The sequence below is a fragment of the Leuresthes tenuis genome, unplaced genomic scaffold (genome assembly GCF_036924035.1).
Source record: "Leuresthes tenuis unplaced genomic scaffold, fLeuTen1.0.hap1 SCAF_23, whole genome shotgun sequence".
Lineage (NCBI taxonomy): Eukaryota > Metazoa > Chordata > Actinopteri > Atheriniformes > Atherinopsidae > Leuresthes > Leuresthes tenuis.
This window is the reverse complement of record NW_027325377.1, coordinates 6,204,783-6,227,467: the sequence shown is the minus strand read 5'-3', so window position 1 is coordinate 6,227,467 and position 22,685 is coordinate 6,204,783. Positions and strand designations below refer to the sequence as shown.

Sequence of the window (22,685 nt, the reverse complement as noted above, 5' to 3'; positions counted from 1 at the left end):
ACAAAGCTCTCTGCCAGTCAAAATTAACTGATCCGCAACCCATCAAACTCTCAATAAATTGCAATTAGTGTACACAGTATTCATACTTTTAGTACCGTATTAACATTTTTAGTCAACCGTAACAAAATGATAACTACAATGAATATTTTGTAACTGTTGCTTTTAACTTTATATAAACTCTACTCTTGACCTTTTAAACATGTATCTTTTAATCTGTGTATGAAACACTTTAAATATTTTAATAATTTCAACCTGTCACAGTATTGACTTTTGGATCTGTCAATCAAGTTCCACATAAGAACTTAATAGCAAGGCAGGGAGCCGACCTTTCGCCCGTCTCGCCAGCAAAAAGAAGAAATATCATTGACATTATTCCCTGCAGCTATATTCAGGCGATATCTCTGTGCATTATGGAACATTGTTAGTTGAATGTTAATTGAGTCACCTGGCGTGAGGTAGATGCTAACCGGAGATCTGCTGGACAGAGCTATGACGCTCCCCAGCGATCAGAAATCCGATTGCGATTTCTGATCATTGTATTAATTAATACTTATTCTGTGTGTATTACTAAGAACATGGCTTTAGCTTTAGGATTCTATGCCCCCAATGACAAGTAATTCTTATCTGTTTATTATTATAATAATAGCCATAATAATAAGACTGATGCCATAACAGCGTCACCTTATTGTATTTATTCACTTGTTATTTTGTGTTTATGAAGAACATTGCTGGCTTTTTTGATGATGTCTTAAATGTTGGTACAATCAGATTTAATGTATATGGACATATAAGTAAAATAAACAAATATTTAAGAATCAGGAGTCTTTATTGTCTGTATATGAGGCAATGAAATTTTAATAAAACACTGAAGTGAAACTACAGAAAAGTAAAAAACTGTACACCAAGTAAAAAAAATAAATAAATAAAAGCATAAAAACTATATACATTCTATACATGAAAGCACACAATATTTACAAGCAAAACAGTTGTAATTTATTTTGCTGGTGGTCTTTTCTCTTCAAGTGTTTTTCCATTCGAGGCACGTGAGCAGAATGTTTCATTCCAATGACGACTGCCCGAACTCTTTTGTTTTGGGGTGGCCACACTGGCTACAGGTGTCGTAGCCGACTCCTGACATATTTCCTTTTTTGGACTCCACTCTCCTCCTCAAGAGCCCGCCGGCGCCTATTCCTCTGTGTACTGGGACACAGGAGCAGCAGGGGACAGAATTAGTGGAGCTGGACCTGCACTAGAAGTTGAGGCACCAGACGCTGTCAGTACCAGTGACAGTTTTGACTGGATTAACGATGAAAGTGCCAAAGTGTGATGACATGGGCTGCGCAGGGTCTGGTGCCATGGAGGAGGGTAAAATAGGGTGTGCCCTAGTGGCAGCAGCGGGCCGTCGACCTGGCCGCAGAACAGGAGCCTGTCCTTCCAGATTTGGAGGGAGGACAAACTCATGTCTTGGGCCAGATGTGGAGGGAAGGAGCCCCAGCTTCTCCTTTGGTGGTGGAAGCTGGTCGGGTGTCAGAGGAATCGGGTTGGTTGGAGCCATTCCTTGAGAAAGGACACTCTTCTCCTGGCTCTTCTGTTGCTGTTGAAACCTGAGAGAAGACCATTTTTGTTAGATATGTATTCATTAGAGAACTATTCAGTCAATTTGAGGTGAAAAATGTGCCTGACCTACCATTGAATGAGTGTCCTCTGATTTAGCTCAAAGAGCAGGATCGTCGTCTCAGCCAGGACCCCGGGACTGCTAAGCACCAAGTCCCGGATGTGGTGGTAGTCGCTCAGGATCTTGGACCATCTGGGGGTGGAAACTCCAGCCTTCTTGGTGGTAGTCTTGTGCAAAGTGCACAGCCTTATGCACATTGCCTCCACCAAGCGGCTGGTGCTGGGCCACTGTGCTGGCCCCCCAGGATGTCCTATCAAGCAGCGCTTCACACTCCACACCCGGCGTGACTCCAGACCGCTTAGGAGCCTTAAAACGACCACTTGTCAGTCGCGGCTGATGACGAGGCTGGTAGTTGACCCGCTCTTTGTCGCCTTCAGGGAGAGCTGTCCACAGCTGGATGACCTGGGTCACCTGCAGCTCAGTGAGGTAAGAGGCCTCACGGAGACCCACCAGGTAAGCAGCGAGATCCTGGACCTTGTCCCACCCAGCGAGCCCATCTGGTCCGATGACTACTCCCTAATAAATAAACTGATTAATAGTAATATATCTGAAATAAAATGTAATTGGATTGAAATAGCCCTTAATGTGTCTTACCTGAGCCTCGTTGGACGGATTGCCTTCACTCTTCAGAGCAGCCGGAGAAGTGTCAGGAAGCTCTGAAGGGGCGGCGGCAGGATGTTGTCCTCCATCACGTGACGTGGATGGCAGATTAGCAGGTGATGCAGGGGCCTGGGGTGGAGAGGCCTGAGGACTCATAATAACGATGAGGGCCTGTTCACCATATCACGACAGGGGTCATCCTCATGGAGCACAGGAACTGTGATGTCGTTCAAGGTCTCCTCTTCAAACCCCTCATCCTGTACATCCTCATCATTGACTTCCTCCACCAGCCTGTCCTCCTCCTGGGTTCTGGAGCACAGGAGTCAGTGTATTGCCGGTCTGGCTGTACAGATACTCTATTCCCAGCAATTCACCTACAAAAACAAAACAGAAAGTAATTAATATTTAATCTAATCTACCATCTATCTAATAATTTGTCCTCATCTCGGCTGACATCTCCTGGACAGACATCACAGCGGTCATCATGAAGGCTCAGCAGCAGCTACACTTTCCCTTCCCACTGCATCAAGATACCTTGTGCACCTTCACATTCACTGATTAAGGAGTTGCTTTTAATCTCATTGTACATATATATTGAGATAGTCTATTCTATTCTAATACATTAACGGTTTAACTGATTAATAAATAGTGACATTAAATATCAAATTAATCATTGTGTTCTTTTTCATGTTGAAAGGGGCACAAAGTCTTGCCTGTGTATGCTCCAGGCGTGCGGTAGCGCTCATCCCAGCGTCTCTGCAGCACCCTTTGGCTGAGCTGGTCCACTGCCTCTCTCAGAGCACTGCCACAGGAGCGGAAAGCAGGCGCTCCTTTCACGGCGTCCTCCATCTGGTCATCATTCCAGCGCATCAGCCCTTTCAGAAGATACGCTTGGAAATGCGCATCACTGGCACTGGTTCCTGAAGGGTAAATGCACAAAGAAGCATATGTCACATTAGATATTCACAACATATGACATGCATATGCTATGAAGTATCTGTAATGTGTAATAGAATTATGTTAAAAAAAATAACTGTCATTACAACCAGATAATGAGAAAAAAATAAAAATAGGTAGTAACCCGTATGTATGCAATACCTGGAATGAATCTTTTTAAGTGGAGGTGGAAGGACTCCAGGGAGGTAGAGCCACGGGCACACCTGTAGCAGCACAGTTCCACACCGCCTTTCTTCAGGGTGCCCGTCTTTATGTAAAGCGGGAAGTCCTCTGGGTCTTGGATACAGCCGACGTGTTTCCTCTGCTCCTGCCATATCTGCTGGATCCGTTCGTGGTTCAGCAGAGGACCACCCAGAGTGTCCTTTCCGCTTGTACTGTCAAACAGACTGATCAGTGACCCAATCAGTCTGGTGGTCTCCTCTACCCCTCTGGTCCTCCTCCTGCAGTGCAGCGCCAACTCCCTCCGGGTAATGCGAGTGGTCAGCGTCTCCTCCGAGATGTGGCCAATCTTCTTCGCTGCCAGCTCACTCTCCTTGGCACGGCGAAGAGCAGCAACATCCTCCGGATCCCACTCGAAAATGCACGTGGACAAGCGTGCCATGAAAATGCTGTAGAGGAGGTGAGCCTCAGTTGTGACGCCTGCAGCAAACCGCCGCATAAAATGCCAGATATCAAGGCGCACCTGAAGCTCGTACCACTCTGCAAACATGGCCTTCACCCGACAAGGGCCATGCTGACTGCAGCAGTCTCCGTCCACGTACATTATCCTTGGTGGCTCCTCTCCTGCTGCCCTGTACCGCTCCATCGGGTCAAGTGCTTGTCCCTCACCGGCTGTCATGACCGAGACAAGAACTTGACCGTGCTCGTTGCCCACATTAGTGCACCAGGCAGCTGTACCTGCAGCAGCACCAGCAAGTTTCTTGGTAACCTATTCAGAAAAGATAAAATTAGAAAAGATTAGAAAAAAAAAAAAAGTTAAAATCAGTATTCATTATGTATACACTCAAAATTCTGCATATAAACAGGGCTGTGATACCTTTTTTGTGGAGTCCATCTTGAGGACAGAGCCAAAGACACTTGTTATTTTGGCCTTCACCTCATGCAGTCGCCCAAGAACCTCTCTGGCATACACAGCCAACAGCCACTTGGGCTTGGGAAGGGCTGGTAAGAGGGGAGGCTCAGCGAATGCAGGGGTGTGCACAACAGAGGACCTTGTGAATGGTTCACAAGCTGTCAGGTACTGCAGGACACGCTGCATCCATGCTTCGTTGTGTTCCTGCAGTTTTCTGTACAGCTGAGTCTCACTGTTGCCCATTGTCCTCTCCCTCATCATCCTCAGCACCCGGATGTCACATGAGTATCTAAGGAAAATAAAGAGTGTAATGTCTAAAGAACACCACAAATGTAAGCACCTCATAATGGTTGACATTCATTATGAATTACCTGTATGTAAGCAAAGCTGGAAACTGGCTGCGGTGGCCCATATCCAGCTGGCCTAAGATGTCCTCAGACCAAGCGGGATATTTTTTAGAGCAGCGTTTGCACTCCAGATACTCAGTGGCAAGGTCATACCACCCATCAATGTCCAACACCTTGCGCACTGTTTGGTACAGCCCTGCTGCTGTTAGTCCGTGCTTGCCACAGGCTGGACGGACACAGACGAGAGGAAACAGCCACATCTTCTGGGGAATCCATAAGAAGACTGGCCGACAGAAGAACTGGTCAGGTGAGGCGGGAGGCTGGGTGTGTATGAGAGGGGCCTGAGGAGGATGCCACCAAAGCTTCAGCGGAGTCACTAGCTCTGGCTTGCCGGGTCGTGGGTTGGCCTTGAATAACGTGCGCCAAATCCACTCCTGCTGGAAAGGTGGAAGCTGACCCTTCCAGTGACTGGGAAGCTCTCCTGGTGGCTGATGAATGACAAGACCTGGTATTGCTGCTGGTGGAGGATCGGCACAGGCCTCAAGGTGCACAGTGGCTGCAAGAGCTAATGGAGTAAATTAGGCAAACAGGCAGCAAAACAATATTAGGTTGACTGTTGCGTTTCATAGGAAGATGCCATAAATGCAGCTCACAACCAGGCGCAGTGCAGAAATACTACAGAAAGAAACTGAAAAAAAAATACAGCTGAATTTTAAGTGAAATTATGTTAAAAAGTTAATTAAATTAAATAGAGTAAGGAAAATTATGCAAAATGAATTCAGTCATATTAATGATGCCCACAGTTATAAAACATGCACACAGACACTGTAGTGACTACCAGTCTAATTGTTAGAACAACAAATGTCCACCGTCCTGTGGGCTCAGAGGAAGCTAAAGCATGAATGAGAGTAGCAGGCAGTGGAACTGAAAAATTCAGGCGATTGCTTTAGAGCACATGTGCAGAGTTAAGTGGAAGTGAGCAGAGGTGAACAAAAATAATATATATATAAACAAAATACAGACACCTTTGTACATCCTTAAGGTTTGAAGATGTGCACTTAAAGAATGCATCCCGGTTGATGTGATATAATTCTGTATTGTGAAGAATATATTTAATGTAGAAATTTTAAATGTAAAAATAACACTTTAGTGCTGTCACTAAACATTCTCACAATATTTGTGTCGTATGCCACACCTGTATTTAGCTGTACTTCACATTGCGCTCCAGTAGATACCAGCTCCTCATCCTCAGAACAAATGTTAAAACTATCAGGCCTACAGTTAACACAGACACAAATGTACACAAGATGCTGCGCACTTAGCAGGGAAAAGCTGCCGTTGGGACACCGTGGTGCTGGAGCTGAAAAAAAGCGGACAAGTCTGTGGAGTCAGGTAAAATGGTAAAGCCACACATGTAGAACTGCTGTAGAACTACTCAGTGTTTAACTGGTGATGTCAGCTTTTTTGCCAGCTGTGAGGGAGACAAATGTTTGCCCTGCGCCAACAGCGCTTTCAGTGGCAGTTTTCCATGGACCAGTTTGGATTCCTGGTGCAAAGGAAGTAGAGGCTGCAGATGGAGGTGCAGAGGAAGTGGAGGCAGATGTCGTCTCTTCAAGACATGCCTTGAACAAGGCCATGTTGGTGTTGGGCCAGAAATCTGCTCTAACCAGGTACTTAATGAGGTCCTGGGGCTCCTTGCTCTGGTCCTCCTAAACCTCCATGGAGCAGCCCTTGAAATCTCCAAACTCCACCATCAAACAGCCCAGGTCTCCAGTTTCCCTTGCTGTAGCCTGCATGTCCTGCTTCTTCCTAAACTTCTCCAGTTCCTCTGTCAGCTCTAATTTGGGAAGTGTACTGCAGGCACAGCTGTTTATGTTGTGATAGAGGGGTTGTCGGTTCCCTTTCCTTTGAGATACTATGCACCAAATATAGTGCATAGCCAAGACTGTGCTCCAGGAGCCATCTAAATATCTGATCTGGAAGCTGGCAGTGAGCCAGATCTAAGAAGTCATCAGTATGGTCTCCACCATGGCCAGTGACAAAAGTCCTGAGGCCTCATGTACAAAGGGTGTATACGCGCATACACACAAAAAAAAAAAAAAAAAAAAAAAGTGACACACATTTTTTCCATGTCAACGGTCAGATGTATCAAGAGCAAAATGACCGTGGAACTGTGGTTTCTCACGCCAACTTCAGGGAACTTCAAGGTACGCACTTTTCTACAGCTATTAATTCTTTGGCGACACTTAAGTGGTGTTGGGAAACTGTTATAAATAAATGTGAACACAATTTGTCCTCAAAATGACTGATGTGCACATTTGAGACACGAACAATTAACACGCGTCTGCAATTACATGAGTGGATATAAAAGCATGCGCAAAGTGTTGCGATGTATACCATTAAAAACAATGGCTGCTTTAGTGGTATTGGAAGACCTTTTAAATGGTGCAATTGGAAGAAAGCGTGTATTCAGAGACTGACAAGATTTGCTGGCACATGATGGCAACTGGCTCAGCCGTTTTGAGGGCAATCCTCCTGTAACTGTGCAGAGCTGCGGCCGGCGCTGGAGCACAACACAGCAAGGAGCCATGCGCTGCTTGTGCCACAGGAGATGTGCACACTGGGGTTTAAGCAACCGGGGCATTCCAGAGGGAGCTGGCCAACCGATTGGGACTGTGCCAGTCGACCCTGAGCCGAGTGGGACGGAATTATCTGCATCTTAGCAGGTATATCAAATTCCCATAATGCAGTTGAACAGGCCAACATTAATGCAATTTCAAGCGAGAGACGGTTTTCCCCTCATGTAATTAGGACCCCACCCCATGGGACGTCTGCTAGAGAGAACATTAATCAACCATGCATTTTTGGCAATCTCAGGGCACCGGGCTTAGGTGACCCTAATCACCAAACATGCCCAGAAACCAAGGTCTTGTTCTTTAGCAGCCTCCAGGAGAGCTTCCCAGTCACAGGAAGGATCATCTTCCACCTTTTCAGCAGGAGTGGATTCAGCACACATTCAAGGCCAACCCACGAACCAGCAAGCCAGAGCTAGTGATCCCGCTGAAGCTTTGGTGGCATCCTCCTCAGGCCCCTCTTATACACACACTCAGCCTCCCACCTCACCAGTTCTTCTGTTAGCCAGTCTTCTTGATATCTCAGAAGATGTGGCTGTTTTCTGTGTCCGTCCAGCCTGTGGCAAGCACTGACTAACAGCAGCAGGGCTGTACTGAACAGCGTGCAAGGTGTTGGACATTGACGGGTGGTATGACCTTGCCACTGAGTATCTGAAGTGCAAATACTGCTCAAAAAAGTATCCCGCTTCGTCCAAGGACATCTTAGGTCAGCTGGATATGGGCCACCGCAGCCAGTTTCCAGCTTTGCTTACATACAGGCAATTCATTGGGAATGTCAATTATTAGGTGCTTACATTTGTGTTGTTCTTTAGACATTACTCTTTCCTTAGATACTCATGTGACATCTGTGAGCTGAGGACAATGTGCAACAGTGTTACTCAGCTGTACAAAAAGCTGCAGGAACAATACAGCGAAGCATGGATACAGTGTTTCCTGCAGTACCTGACAGCTTTTGAACCATTCACAAGGTCCTTTGTTGTGCACCCCCCTGCATTCGCTGAGCCTCCCCTCTTACCAGCCCTTCCCAAGCGGCTGTTAGCCGTGTATGCCAGGGATGTTCTAGGGCGACTGTATGAGGAGAAGGCCAAAATAACAAGTATCTTTGGCTCTGTCCTCAAAAAAATTTTATGCAGAATTTTGAGTGTATACATAACAGATTTGAAATTCTGACTAAGTCCCCAAGAAACTTGCTGGTGCTGCTGCAGGTACAGCTGCCTGGTGCACCAATGCGAATAATGAGCATGGTCAAGTTGTCTCGGTCCTGACAGCTGGCGAGGGACAAGCAGTGGATGCAATGGCAGCTGGCCTTATGAAGCGGTACATGGAGGCAGCAGAGGAGCCACAAAGAATGCAAGTGGACGGAGACTGCTGCAGTCAGCTCGGTCCTTGTCGGGTGAAGGCCATGTTTGCAGAGTGGTACGAGCTTCAGGTGTGCCTTGATATCTGGCATTTTATGAAGCCGTTTGCTGCAGGTGTCACAACGGAGGCTCACCTATTATACAGCATTTTCATGACACCTGTCCACGTGCATTCGAGTGGGATCCGGAGAATGTTGCTGCTCTTCGCCATGCCAAGGAGGGTGAGCTGGCAGCGAGGAGGATTGGCCACATCTCAGAGGAGATGCTGACCACTTGCATTACCTGGAGGGAGGTGGCGCTGCACTGGAGGAGGACCAGAGGGGTAGAGCAGACCACCAGACTGATTGGGTCACTGATCAGTCAGTTTGACAGTGCAAGTGGGAAGGACACTCTGGGCGTTCCCCTGCTGGACCATGAACGGATCCAGCAGATATGGCAGGAGCAGAGGAAACACGTGGGCTGTATCCAAGACCCAGAGGACTTCCCACTCTTCATTAAGACAGAAACCCAGAAGAAAGGTACTGTGGAGCTGTGCTAATACTGGTTTGTCCATGGCTCTGCCCATCGCGCTAAATGCTGCTTGATGGAGGTCATGTGCATAAGGCTGTGCACTTTGCACAAGACCACCACCAAGAAGACTCGAGTTTCCACCCCCAGATGGTCCAAAATTCTCAGCGACTACCACTACATCCGGGACTTGGTGCTCAACAGTCCACGGGTTCTGGCTTAGACGATAATGCAGCTCTTAGAGGTAATGTGCCTGACCTGCCATTGAATTAGTGTCCTCTCATTTAGCTCAAATTGACTGAATATTTCTCACATTTTTAACAAAAACGGTCTTCTCTCAGGTTTTAATGGCAGCAGAAGAGCCAGGAGTGTCCTTTCTCAGGGAATGGCTCCAATCAACCCGATTCCTCATGCACCTGACCAGCTTCCACCACCGAAGGAGAAACTGGGGCTCCTACCCTCCACATCTGGCCAAAGGCATGAATTTGTCATCCTTCCAAATCTGGAAAGACGAGAGTGGAGTCCAGAAGAGGAAGTATGTCAGAGGAGTCAGCTACAACATCTGTAGCTAGTGTGGGGACCCAAAAACTAAAGAGTTCAGGCACAGTCGTCATGGCAATGCTATATTCTGCTCACGTGCCTCGAATGGAAAAAAAAACTTGAGTGGCTGGCAGAACAGAGAGCAGCAAAATAAATTGTGTTGCTTGTGTATATATATATAATATTTTAAATGTTTATTTTACATATGTTCATAAACGTCAAATCTGATTGTGCCAACATTTAAGACTGAGCCTGTACATAAAAAAATCTCCCCATAAAAACAAGGTTCCCCCTGGAATTCCAAAGGGGCACACAGCATACTGCAACCTACTCAACATAATAAACTTTAGGTTACATAAATAATGTTTATCTCGACTATACAGGATCCATATTGACCAACTTTGTCACCTAACCCCCAGTCAGCCAAGAAACACAGCGACGGAGGAAACATTGAAAACCAAAGCATTACACAATAATGGCACAGTATATACATAAGAGAAAGGTGCTCTAGATAAAGCGTCCGCCACAATGTTATCTTAAACAATAAACTCATTAAACTTTTTGGAGTAGAAACTCACATGTTGAGCAACACTCTGAAATAACACCACACCTGCATCACTCCCATCTCCATGCATTTGGAAAAGTCGGTCCATGCGTGGAGCTGCAAGAAGAGAACAGGACAGATTTAACATTTGCAAAAGCTTGCCGACAAGAAGGTGACCAGGTCACTTATCTTTTTCCTTTAGCAAATCCGTCAGGGGAGCTACTACAATAGAAACGTTTTCACAAAACTGCAGTAATACCCCACAAGACCCAGAAACCATAGGAGTTCTTTTTCGTTGCTGGTACTGGATGCTGCACGATTACAGTCACCTTGGCAGCTCACACACTGAGCCAACCTGATCGAAGCAACTCATGCTTCTGTTCAAAAGTCAAACCAGCGTCACTAGACATCGGCTTCCGACACTGGACCGGCAGCCTTCAATTGATCAGGTTTGATAACCCTCGACTCGTCAGATAACACACAATTATCTGTCCAAAACACAGACTACACTAACCAGTGCAACCAAACCAGATTGCAACACTTACATGTAGCACACAGAGCTCCCACACCCCCCATACAGCCACAACGTCACAGTAGAACCGAGCGGAGTTCGTAACTGGCAAGAGAGGAGCTTTTAAACACAAGCCACAGGTGTGGCTCAATCAGCCCGATGAGCCCTTAACCTTACTCCCCGCAAAAGGGAAAACAAAACAACAAAGACAGGGACAACTAATGGGGCGGAGGGGTCGTCACAGAAGACACACTTTATTTGATATTATCATTATACAGAAATAGAAATAAACATTACAAGTCATTGAGGGGCATGTGATCTTAAAGCGAAAGCAATGTTCTGCATAATAACAAAAAATAACAAGTAAGAATCAATACAATGACATCGCGGTCGGATTTCTGATCGCTCGTGAGCGTCATCGCTTTGTCCGGCAGAACCCGGGTTCGAATCCAGCTCATGGCGGGTGACTCGATAAAAATACAACTCAAAATCTTCCATAATGCACATGAACATATATGTAAAATAAACAAACATTGTACACACACACACACACTTAAAAAAAAAAGATATACATACTATACAAGGAACTATCCATGCAAGGACACAATATACAATATCTATAAGCAAAACAGTTAAGAAGTTATTTTGCTGGTCTCTGTTCTGCCAGCCAAGAGTTTTTCCATTTGAGGCACGTGAGCAGAATGTAGCATTGCCGTGACAAATCTTCTTTCCCAATCTCATCCCTTCTCCCCTAAATTTGACCGTCTTTATCCACAGATAACAGTGTCTGAACAGGCAATAATGATCTTAGAGGAGGTAATAGGAGGGCATCTCTCACAAGATGGCGCAAACGTCACAGGTTACAATCCGGCGTGATGTATCTTTGCACTACTCGTAAAATACATATTATGTGTATTCATAAATAGTTAACAAGAAGAAAATATTTAAAACAATGAAACGAAAATTTGTATAAATTAAAATGAAAAGTTTGGAGGATGCTACTGTTTTCTACCCTTTTTACAAATATATATATGGTTAATTTGAACAAAGAACCAAAAAAAGAACATCCCCTAAGAACAAGGAATAGAGAAAAAGAAAAAATTAACTATAAATAAACTAACATATAATATAAAGGCAGGTGTGAAAGAAAGATTAATAATGGATAAATCAAGTATGCCCAGTGTGCTTAAAAAAAAAAGGAAAAGAAAATTGGGATGCATAAAATCAGCCTTCAGTTATCAGGCCCCTCTCTTGTGGAATAAGCTGCCAGTAAATGTCCGGGAAGCAGACACCCTTTCCACTTTTAAGATTAGGATTAAAACTTTCCTTTTTGATAAAGCTTATAGGTAGGGATGGCTCAGGTAATCCTGAAACATCCCATAGTTAAGCTGCTATAGGCTTAGACTGATGGGGGACCTCAACTGTCACACCTTTCCTCACTTTGCTCTCTTTTTCCCCCTGTTTAATTTCTCAAATGATATTATGTACATGTGACATTATTGTGGTTATTAACTTGTGTTTCCCTGTTCCAACAGATATCCTTTGAATGGCGTTATGGTGTTTTTCCCCCCTCTTTTCCCTCTTTTCTGTCTTCTCAAACCCCAGCTGGTCGAGGCGGATGGCCACCCTTCCTGAGTCTGGTTTTGCCAGAGGTTTCTTCCTGTTATAAGGGAGTCGTTCCTTTCCACAGTCGCCTCAGGCATGCTTAGGACGGGAGATTGGACTGAATTAGCTTAAATGGTAGAGCAATCTCAGTATGCGAGAGGTAGTGGGATCGATGCTTGCATTCTACACAAATCTTTTGGTGAGAGGACAAAATCATCATTAGTTGTACCAGGTTGCTGTGCAAAATCAAAATTCAATTCATCTCTTCCCTTGTGGGAAGTGTTAATGCGAATGGAGTGGAGGGCTTGTTGTGACAGTTGTCGCAGAATCTACATTTGTCAATCCTGGACTTAAGTAAACAACAAGACTTACATTTTATTACACAGTTGGAAAAACACAAAAAAGACCAGTTAAAAAAAGTTTAAAGCAAATTTTCAAAGTTGTATCAATCAATTGTAGATATTACCAACTTTTTCATCTTGAAGCAGTGTATAGTATCCATGCAAAGAGTCTGTGTTTACACAAAATGTAAACATACTATGGACAAAAAAATAAGTTTCACAAACCATGCACATAAACAAGTTAGAGTCAAGTTCCTTTATGAATTAATTCACCTGGAAATATGTGTCATTAGACCAGCATTATGTCCTGCTACCTGCATGTTCACTGTTAATTATAAATAACCTGAAGTGAATGAAATTAATTAATTTGGCACAGACATCAAGGTCCTCCTTGTTCCCTCTTAATTTTTCCATTCTTGTGGGCCTCCAGAAATGCCAACGCATTCACCATGCAGCCTTATGTACAAGTGCAATGACTTTATGTAATCAGACTGATTACTTCAGATTTGTCTAAATCTGTCTACATCCGATCTCTCTTTTTTTTTATCTTTACCTCGTATTTTCTTTTTCACTTTTTAGCAGATCGCTGATCTCCATCTCATCATCATGTGGCGACATCTCTCCTCCACACTCATGGCTCTGCAGATAATCGAGACAGCTCAGGACGAGTATTCATCAAAACAGAAGACAGTGTGCCTTTTGACTGATTCTCTCTCTCTCTCTTACTCACACAAACACACAGACACAGACACACACACACACACTGAAATCCCATCAGGACTCAGCAACCATCAGCAGCAACGAGAAGGGACAACATAATATCAACTGGATGTTTTGTTTACTGCTGTAACAGATGTTTACTGGGTAATTATTAAACCTACGTTATGAGATATTTACTAATGTACTATTGTACTAATCTTATTACTTAGAACTTATTTCCTTTATCGATGTAAAAATATTTTATGGTTCTTTAATTGGAAACACAGAATTTGTCATTTTGCTTGTTCTCATGCTGGTGCTGGTAGTGCTCTGCTTCATGCACAAACTGCAAATTGGCAAAACCTGTGTGTGAGTTAGGTGAACTTGCCTGAGCTTGTTTTTTTTTCTCGTGAGAGTTTTACGTCCACTTGACCTTAAAGTCCCACTCTTCCTCTGTGGCTCTGATGGCCATCCAGGCATCAAGTGAATGTCCCGGCGCTTTTATCAGGCTAGACAGTTATGCTAACAAATCCAAACTTTGCCCTACCTTGCTGCCCTGACTCCACCAATCAGGGCAAGAATGAAATTTGCACAACAACCTGAATGTTTGTGTATGTGTGTGTGCATGGTCTTGTCAGTAAAATGGTCTCTTTACAAGAACATTGCAGAGAAATAGGACAAGGAGATGAGATTAAATACTAATGTAAGCCTCTCAGACCTCTGCTATAAAAACTGTTATCATCATTGGCAGTGCCACATTTTCAATAACAAAATAGTGGATATGAAAGAATCACCAAAGTGATCTTTGATATATGGCAAGCAAATTTCAACTGCCTTATCAATAGAAAATTAATTTCTGGTTCCTTTGTCAATTTTATCTCTGAAATGAACTTCCCTCTTAACAAACATACCAAACATGCTTCAGAATGACAGCATAGCTGTGAAACATAAAGAAAGAAAGCTCAACAACACTTCTGAGGATGGCTGAACAACACAGCCAGCTGTTCGAGAGCCACAGCTGTAAAACGCTTTCACTTGAACAGGCCAAGACGGTTAATTCTCAATCCAGAGACATCCAGAGACACTACAGGGGCTGGAGCCCAACACACAGCCTGAGAGCGCTGTGAATGGTGGTGGCTGTGAGAATTGTGCAAGAGTGTGTGTCCTGAAGCCAGCACCGAAGCCAGCTTGGTCCATAAGCTCATAGTCGACTTCAGTGTTGCCATTATCAAAGTCCTGCCTTTGCAAAAACTTGAAAGGGCCACAAAGTGCTTAGTTTCCTTCCTATCATCATTGTAATCAGGGTAGTTCTAAGGATCTTGCTTCTCTGTTTTCAGCCAGATATGGTGATGAATGTAAGGTTCTATGTGTCTGCTAGTGTCATTTTAGAGGCATTTATTTTCAGAAACGCAGAATGTGTTTAAATTAACCATGTATAATATTTAAACCTAAATATATATTTTGTAACATCTAATTCTAACCATGTATTTCAATTCTAACCCTTACCATGTGGTTTAAATTCCCAACCCTCAACCATTCACAAAGTGAGAGGCAAGAAAAATAGCAATGAATTATTAGTGAGAGGGAAATATTAAGTGATATGACTGTGTTGAACATCATATAGTTGTCAAACTTGTGGTCTCTTGCAGGGAAGTCTTGCACCTACTGTAGTTCCCATCTTCCTCTTATAAGTTCCTGTGACCAAATGAACAGTGGAATACATTAAAGATGCACACAATGGGCCTTTTGTTGTGAAATGCAACATTATAGACATAAGTACCTTTTACATGTTCTATCCTGAGTTGGTGGAATGAGGGAGCTGTGGGTAGGAGGAGGAGCTTAAACTGTATTAACATTGGATGGCTACAAGATGGTGCTGTTTACCTCACTATAGTAATTGTTGAAGCATCCACTAGTCTACACAGAGGTACAGAATTGAGACAAGCAATGTGGCCAGAGAATTAGATTTTCATCTATTCGACTTTAGAAAAAAAATATTTTGATAAGTGGTGTAATTTTTTATGTTGTTTGTTAGGTATCAAAACACTGAATTTACTGGCCCCATTGTTTCTTCTTCATCTGTTATTCAGTTTTCTCCCATAAACCTCTATGGCACTGCAAATAAGTCACCTTTTCTTGTAACCTCCTCATTTAATGTTTAAGTCCCGATGTGGCCTAGTCCAATGAGTATAGTAATTTATGTAATGTGAGAAAAAAAGTGAAATATATATTTGCATTGCAAATGCTTGCAATCTGCTTAGGGTCTGATCACTGCTGCTTTTCACAAAGATGATCTTTATAAGATCAAGCTTATAACTTTATTTTGTGTTTTTCCTGGTCATGGTTAGTAATTTATTTAACGGTTTGTAGGCTCTCGAATTAAAACCTTTTAAACTTCTCTGGCTGCCTCTATTGTCGCTGAGAGGGAGTTGTTTCCCTCCAGATGAAAGCTTAGTGAAAGACCTATAATGTTAAAAGAGAAATGGTTGAGCTATAATGCAGCAAACTCTGACATCAGAATAAAAATCACATCCAATATGCATGCGATACTCACATTACATCCACTTAGTAGATACTCCTAAGCAAAAGCTGCTTACAAAAGAGGAATGCGTTGGGTGCCAGTATGTAGTTCAGTGTGTTGCCCATGGATACTCAACACTTGGGAAGTTCTGGATCAAACCAGTGACCTCACTTTAAAAACAACTCTTCGAGAACTTTACCTTCTGAGCTGCACAATATAAGCAGACATAAATACATACTTTCAGACAGAGAACACAAACCCATCGATGCCATCTTCTTTTACATATAATTCTGAAGGTTTTTTTTCTTTTATGGATGGTTTGATAGTGTGTTTTTAAAAAGTTATTCTTTCCAGTTTAAGATCAGTCCCATCTTTATAAAATCAAATGCTACTTACATGTTGATCCTTCTTTGATAATAGTAACTAATCATATTTAATCACTTTCATTACTAGACTCTTACAGAGGCCTGGTCCCACAGAGAAGATCAAGTCAAAAGTCAGATGAGCTACAGGGATGCCAAACAGAACCACTGCATGTTCATGTTTTCTTGTCAGACTGCTTATGTTTTAATCTAGCACCGATTTTCATCACCCAAATTAACGTGAAAGCTGCAGGGAGTCACCCAAAGCTCAGATCTTCACCTAAATCCTCAGTGCAGATTAACTGGCAGTTCACTGTCTCAGTACTGACAAGTGTGTGTGGATGTGCTCTTCCAGTAACTAGAAAACTATCAAAATATGAAAATTAGGACCATAAGCCACAGATTTCAGGTAGTCAGAACTAAAAGTATTCTATTTCATGGTCTTCATTAACATCTTACACCCCTCTATTGTTGTAATGGGTCACTGTCCCCATGGAGATCAATAAAAAAATAATATTTTCATGCTGCTCTTTTATTTCAGTTACAAGTTAATGGACCATTGTGAATAGCATATTTGTCTTTCCTTAAAAATGTAGACTCTCATGTTGTTGTTTTTTTTAATTTTCAAACACTCATCATCACTATTACAAAGTGATTCAAATACACCAAAGGAAGTGCTCAAGGACACTTAAGGTACAATTCAGCAATGGGCGCTTGTTGACAAAAACTCCCCAGCTGGCCCAGTGATTTGAACCAGAGTCTTCCCAGTCCTGATCCGCTGTCATTGCCCTTCAAATCTCTGCTGTCATGTTTAACCTCTGCTTCATTTCTCTGAGGTCAGAAGGGGCTTGTCTCAACAGGAGGCAGAAGCTTCACAAACAGCGAGCACTCACTGAAAAAATATGTCATTAACATTGGAAGGACATGGATTCAATCAGTGGAGTTTTTTTTTGTCCGCAGTACCCCTCTGTGTAGCAGCAAGACCCGAAGATTATTAAGATCTAAGATGTTTACTGTGATTACAGGCGTATTTAAAGTAGTAACTGGACTTGGATGGAAGCAGACAGACAGAAAGAGACAGACAGATGTCTGGCTTGTTTTGAGGAGATCCTTATTAAGAATTGTATCTTAAAATGTTAAGTATGAAATATGAAATAATTCTTTAGTGTGAAAGAGTAAACTTTCACCCTGTAATAAACGTGACAAAAGTGTGTGAGCATGTAGGCCAACAAAACTAAAATATCTTCTGGTGAAAATATTATTTCTAACCTTTATAACATATCAACATGGTGTTTTTATATGTCAGGACATCTACATGGCATTCAGAAAGAAATCCATTTTGTTAGTCAGTAAAAATTTTTTTAAAAAGTATATGCAAAGATGTGAGTCTGTATGAAATAAAAATAAATCAATTGTCTCTAAGTCAGGCTTGTGTACCCAGATAAAGCAATTGGGGTCAAATTTATTTTGCATTTATTTGTTCAGTTCTAACTGGCTTTGACCAGGAAGTACCAGTGGAAGAAGATGCACAGAAGGAGGGAATAGCTGAGTCTTAGGAAAGATATTTGGCTCAGAAACATAGACTACTCCTATCAATAAATCAATTCCCTCCAGTGCTTTTATACTGAGACAAGAGCAGTAGTTGAACTTTAACTGAGCTCAACTTAACTCTGCATGAAAATGTCATGACTGTGTGTAGAACTGCACAACTATTATATACAGTCACAAAAATGCAGTCTGAATTGTGGAATGTTAGGAACTGAACATAGGTGGGTTAGGAGCCTCATGTCTTATACACCAAGCCGACAATTGGTTGTGCAACAGCAGTGTCAGTGAACACCACGTCTCTCGTATTTTCAGTGCGTGTGCACCATTGTCGGACTCTGTCAATGTCTTTTGTCAGCCGGCTCACTGACAGACTCAACGCTGAGCGTTAAAAAAGTAACCTTTTCACAACATGGCCATCAGCTCTCATTGCCGTAGGTTCTTTATGCTTTTTTGGTGTAGAGGAGTTCCAGGGGAATTGAGTTAGATGGAAGTGGAACATACTTTGCATGTGCGAGGTGACGAGACCAAATGCCGAGTTTCATTAATTCTTTTTGTGAAGGTGTGGAGCATAGAGAAGAGACCACAGATCCCATAATATTACTTTCGGCAAAGGTGTAGAGGTACATTTGAGTTATTTAACATTAATGATTTAACCTAAATCAGTCAGTAATCAGTTATTATGTTATTATTAAAGAAAAATATTCGATTCTTGGGATTTTTATCTGTTCATTTGGCATCATAGTGTTGTGTTGCACAGCTCTACATTGTTTGGGTTTAGAGTTGTGTAGATACAAGCACGTCATAGAGTCTGAAGTAAATGCCACAATCTCCAGAGAAATGCTACATCTGAAAAAATTGGCTGTCTTTATCTTAAAAGTCTGTCTTACCTTTCATTTCTAATTCATTTCCACTTCAAAATATTGCATGACTTTTTCTAAACTAATGCCCATTTGGATGGTCTGAAATATACATCAAGTAGGCACATTTCCCCAACACATTCTTTACTTTCTTTACAAAAATACAGTTTCTCTGTGGGAAAAGTCATAACCAAGGTCTCTGTGCTTATTCAAGGCTGAGGCTGAGCGACCTCATTTTTTCCCCTATTTCTCACAAGAATTTCTCCAGAATTTTATGAGTTATGCCACAGATAACTTGAACTTTGGGAATGAGTATTAATGTCTCATTAGTCAGAAAAACCCTCCGAAATTTTGTATGATCCTTCACTTGTAATGTCTATAAGTTTATCATGTTTTAAGTTTCTGTTTAGTCTTTAGTTTTGCCATGTTTTCCTTAGTTCCTCTTGCCCTGCCATCAGCTTCATCCACGTCACCTGTGTTTCTCCCCTCAGCTACATTCACTCACCAACCAGTATTTGGTTTCTAGGTTTTTCCATGTTCCATTGCCAGATCCTCACCGTCACTGATGCCATGTCACAGCACTCTTTGTTTTTTCAGGTTTGTCCATGTCAGGGATCTTCATGGTTTCTTAGTCTTAGTCAGGTTTTTCTTTTGCCAAGTTTTTTTCCCCATAGTTTAGGTTTGTGTATTCCGGCCTTTGTGTTGTTTTACTTTTCAAATTAATCAAGTTTCTTTTGGAAATATCTGCATCCGGGTCCTACCTCCACCACGCCACGCACCGCACACCACCCACCTACGTGACTATTTATAGATCTGTATGTTTCTGCGCTCCACTGACAAACATACGTACATGTGCATGAAAACAGCAACCACAAAGAGAGAAAAATATAAACAAATGCACACGTGTGTAATTAGAGAATGTTGTATAAAAGTGTGTGCACACCATGTGTGAACCATTGTGCTGTGTTTTGGATTATATAAGAGTATTTAAAGTGCTCTAAGATGTTGCATTAGGGATTAGGCTGATCATCACACAGAGCTGCAGACTGTCGCTGCCACTAAAAATGTGCACATACTGTGGAAGCGAATCGTAACCATAATTAAAATTAAAATGCATTTCTGCAAATGCATTTTAATTTTCAAATTTTACATTTCAAATTTAATTTTGGTATCTTTTTGCTGGGGCATATTTTGAAAATTAAATGTCTCAAATATCTATTTCTTTTTCATTTTAATTAAGTGAAAGATTGAGCACTCTTGAAGAAGAAAATTAAAATGCAAATAGGATGATTGATTACTAATTTCATTTATGAGTCAAATAATAATGCAGCCACATTCTTAAAATGAAAAAGCATTTCTGCAAATGCATTTTAATTTGAATTATGGTCACAATTCGCTTCCATACACATACAGGCATGCAGACATCTAATATTCCTCATACTAACCACACGGTGCATGCTCACAGCTTTATTATTCATTACAGCAGAGCAAGCATGTGTTTTCTATGTCTGGCTGATTGGATGAATGTGCTGTTTGGCTTCTTTATGCAGAAATAAATGTTTTTCATGTTTTTTCAGACATCAGAATTCAAGATTATTAAATTTTTTTGTGTTCCAAAAGTTATAAAGGATTGTTTTTCATAATGGAGAAGCAACTTATTCACCACAAGAGCTTCAAGTTGGCACAGCAGCCACACAACGTTAACAGCTAGAGAACATGGAGGAGTATCTGGCAGTTGTCCCACTGAAGTTGATGGGGACCAAAACTATGCAAAAAGAAATTAATGCTGATGTTGCTCTGTAGCAGATTAATTGTATAAACAAACATCGTTTGCTAAAACAACAGGTCAAATAGTCAATCAATATGTGTAGCCAATAAAGATCTTATTTGATTTATTTTACCAACATAACTACAAACAGTGTTTCAGTGTTTTGTTACACTATCACATCCAGGATTTCAAACCTTGTCATCACATATGACTTCAACATCGTTGAAGTAATTTGTGTGTTCAAGAAAGCCTTATTTTAACATTTCAGTTTGACGTGAGTGTTAAAGTTAATCTGTTTTTTTTTTCCCACATCTGCCCAGCTACTTTCTTAATCCTTGTAATCTGACTCACAAATTCAATCTACTCTACTCTCACTCTACAACAACACGAACACATTTACACTCTATAGCCTTTCTTGTGTCCACTTTGGCAAAACAGTGGTTGTAAATAATGGAGTTTGCGGCAGTAGAGCCTACTGCGTCCCCATTTACAGGCCTAACATTTGATAGATAGTTGTTTTTTCCAGCTAAAAGCTTTGGATCTCACTTCATCTTTTCCAATCTCGTGCTGTCTTTCTTTCACCCTCCAATTGTTTTCCTCCTGCTTTTGTGTCTTCTCTCTCACTCTCTGGCACTACCTCTTTTCCTTTCCCTGTCCATCTCTCTCTCTCCTATTTTTGGTCCCATATGGATGAATTATTCAAATCTTTTGAATGGACTTTCTGACTAAAGAGCTATCAACAAGAGCTTTTAGGGTCATCATATTTCACCTGAACATCCACCTCTGACACTCCCAATACCACGTGATTTATGTGTGCAACTGCACCCATAGATACCTCTCAAATGCAAACGGGATATTGTATGCATACTCAGTCATGCCGAAGAAGGTTGGCAGGTACTGAAGTCACGTTTTTCATCACATGGATGCAGTGAAAAAGATACTTTGCTTTAAACTGACTCCTCGGGAATCCCACAGCTATTGAGGTTTGTTCATCAAACAAAGCTTTGTGTACCCACTCACCAAAAACTCACAGCTAGGCTTTGGCACAGCTTTATGTTCACTGTTGGTGACCATGGAAGTAGCAGCACCCAGAACATTACACAAAAAAAAACAATAAAAACAAAAACAAATATTCAGTAGCCTTGGTAGAGTTGTGCCACATATAATCCTCTTTCCCAAAAAATCTGAATACTTTTGCAAAATGTAAATGAAAACAGAATGCAGTTAATTTTGAATATTTTCAACCATATGTTGAATTTATGATGATAGAAAAACAACTGTTCTCGCTATTGCAACTATTTTTCAGATATGTGCTTAATTGGACTTTTATTTCAGCAAAATGTTTCATTTTCATTTAGTGAAAGATTTAGTTATTTATAGGATTAGGTATAAAACAAACATCACAAAGAAAATTAGTCTTTAAGAAATAAAGCTGACCAGGGGTTATATGGTACTTAGCAAGTCCCAAAAGTCCTGCATGTGAAAAACAAGCACATGCATGCAAGTATGTGAGCCAGTAGTTGAATTAAGTGTTGTTCGAATAGTTGTGTGGTACCTCACACTTGTACTACTGTAATACAAACCATGCATTTTCAGTGCCCTCAGCAAAAAGTAGTATACTTGAAGTTAATTTTATTAAGTATGCTTGAGTATAAGTAAAAGTATAGCAAGTATACTACGGACCATGTACTTGTAGTGTACTTGAAAGTATACTAATTTGATACTTCTTCGGACTAAATTGGAGCATTTTTACGTTGATAAAAGTATACTTTTACAACAAGTACACTCATCTATATACTTCCAGTCCACATTTTAGTTTATTGAAGTATACTTTAAGTTTACTTTTATGAACTTAGAATTACTTTTGCTAGTTACTAAGCATATTACTTGTAGCACACTATTAATATCTATACATTTGGCAGACACTTTTATCCTCAGCAACTTACACTGGTAGGGGGTCTTGCCTAAGGACCCCGGCTGGAGGTAGTACTTTTCATGCAGGGTATTTGAATGCAGGTTACCCACATGAATGGTGGCAATCTTACCACTGCACTTTCCAGTCCCATATTCATATTCTTGAAATATACTTCTTAAAGTATTCTTTATGTATGCATACGAGTATGTATACTAGACTGCAATGTATTTACAAAATCACAAGACAGAATGTTGAGAACAAGTTTGATATATTTATCTAACATTTTAAAAGATACCATACAGTGTATTTACAAATACCTGCTTAA

The 22,685-nt window shown here is 41.6% G+C and overlaps 2 protein-coding genes and 1 long non-coding RNA gene across 4 annotated transcripts in view; 1 reads left to right on the top strand and 2 right to left on the bottom strand.

Annotated features, from left to right (window-relative positions):
* Window positions 1-905: 905 nt before the first annotated feature.
* LOC140282866 (uncharacterized) lies at window positions 906-4,589 on the bottom strand. Its single transcript, XM_072377444.1, has 6 exons — window positions 4,269-4,589; window positions 3,374-4,151; window positions 2,989-3,195; window positions 2,270-2,649; window positions 1,688-2,191; window positions 906-1,604 (listed from the first exon to the last, which is right to left on the bottom strand). Exons 1-4 carry the CDS (start codon window positions 4,563-4,565, stop codon window positions 2,546-2,548), a joined length of 1,386 nt encoding a protein of 461 aa, XP_072233545.1. The 5' UTR covers window positions 4,566-4,589; the 3' UTR covers window positions 906-1,604; window positions 1,688-2,191; window positions 2,270-2,545.
* A 74-nt stretch (window positions 4,590-4,663) lies between these two features.
* On the bottom strand, window positions 4,664-14,190 carry LOC140283066 (uncharacterized). 2 transcript variants are annotated; one of them, XR_011909968.1, is made up of 3 exons: window positions 13,778-14,190; window positions 13,244-13,329; window positions 4,664-5,216 (listed from the first exon to the last, which is right to left on the bottom strand). It is a non-coding gene; the product is annotated as an uncharacterized lncRNA (long non-coding RNA). The 2 variants fall into 2 exon arrangements; XR_011909967.1 differs by lacking the exon at window positions 4,664-5,216 and adding an exon at window positions 9,645-10,350.
* The window catches only part of LOC140283065 (uncharacterized), a 35,155-nt gene continuing 25,916 nt past the window's right edge, over window positions 13,447-22,685 (top strand). Inside the window, exon 1 of the mRNA XM_072377711.1 lies at window positions 13,447-13,554. The gene's annotated coding sequence lies outside the window, so the exon portion shown is untranslated. The remainder of the gene's footprint in view (window positions 13,555-22,685) is intronic.

What these genes read in the sequence shown, in the direction of transcription:
- LOC140282866 (XM_072377444.1), bottom strand. Translation starts at nt 4,565, where the DNA reads ATGATGAGGGAGAGGACAATGGGCAACAGTGAGACTCAGCTGTACAGA. An exon ending in AGATGGACTCCACAAAAAAG is followed by an intron (nt 4,152 to 4,268) that starts GTATCACAGCCC and finishes TAGGTTACCAAG; the next exon opens with AAACTTGCTGGTGCTGCTGC. An exon ending in CTTAAAAAGATTCATTCCAG is followed by an intron (nt 3,196 to 3,373) that starts GTATTGCATACA and finishes TTTACCCTTCAG; the next exon opens with GAACCAGTGCCAGTGATGCG.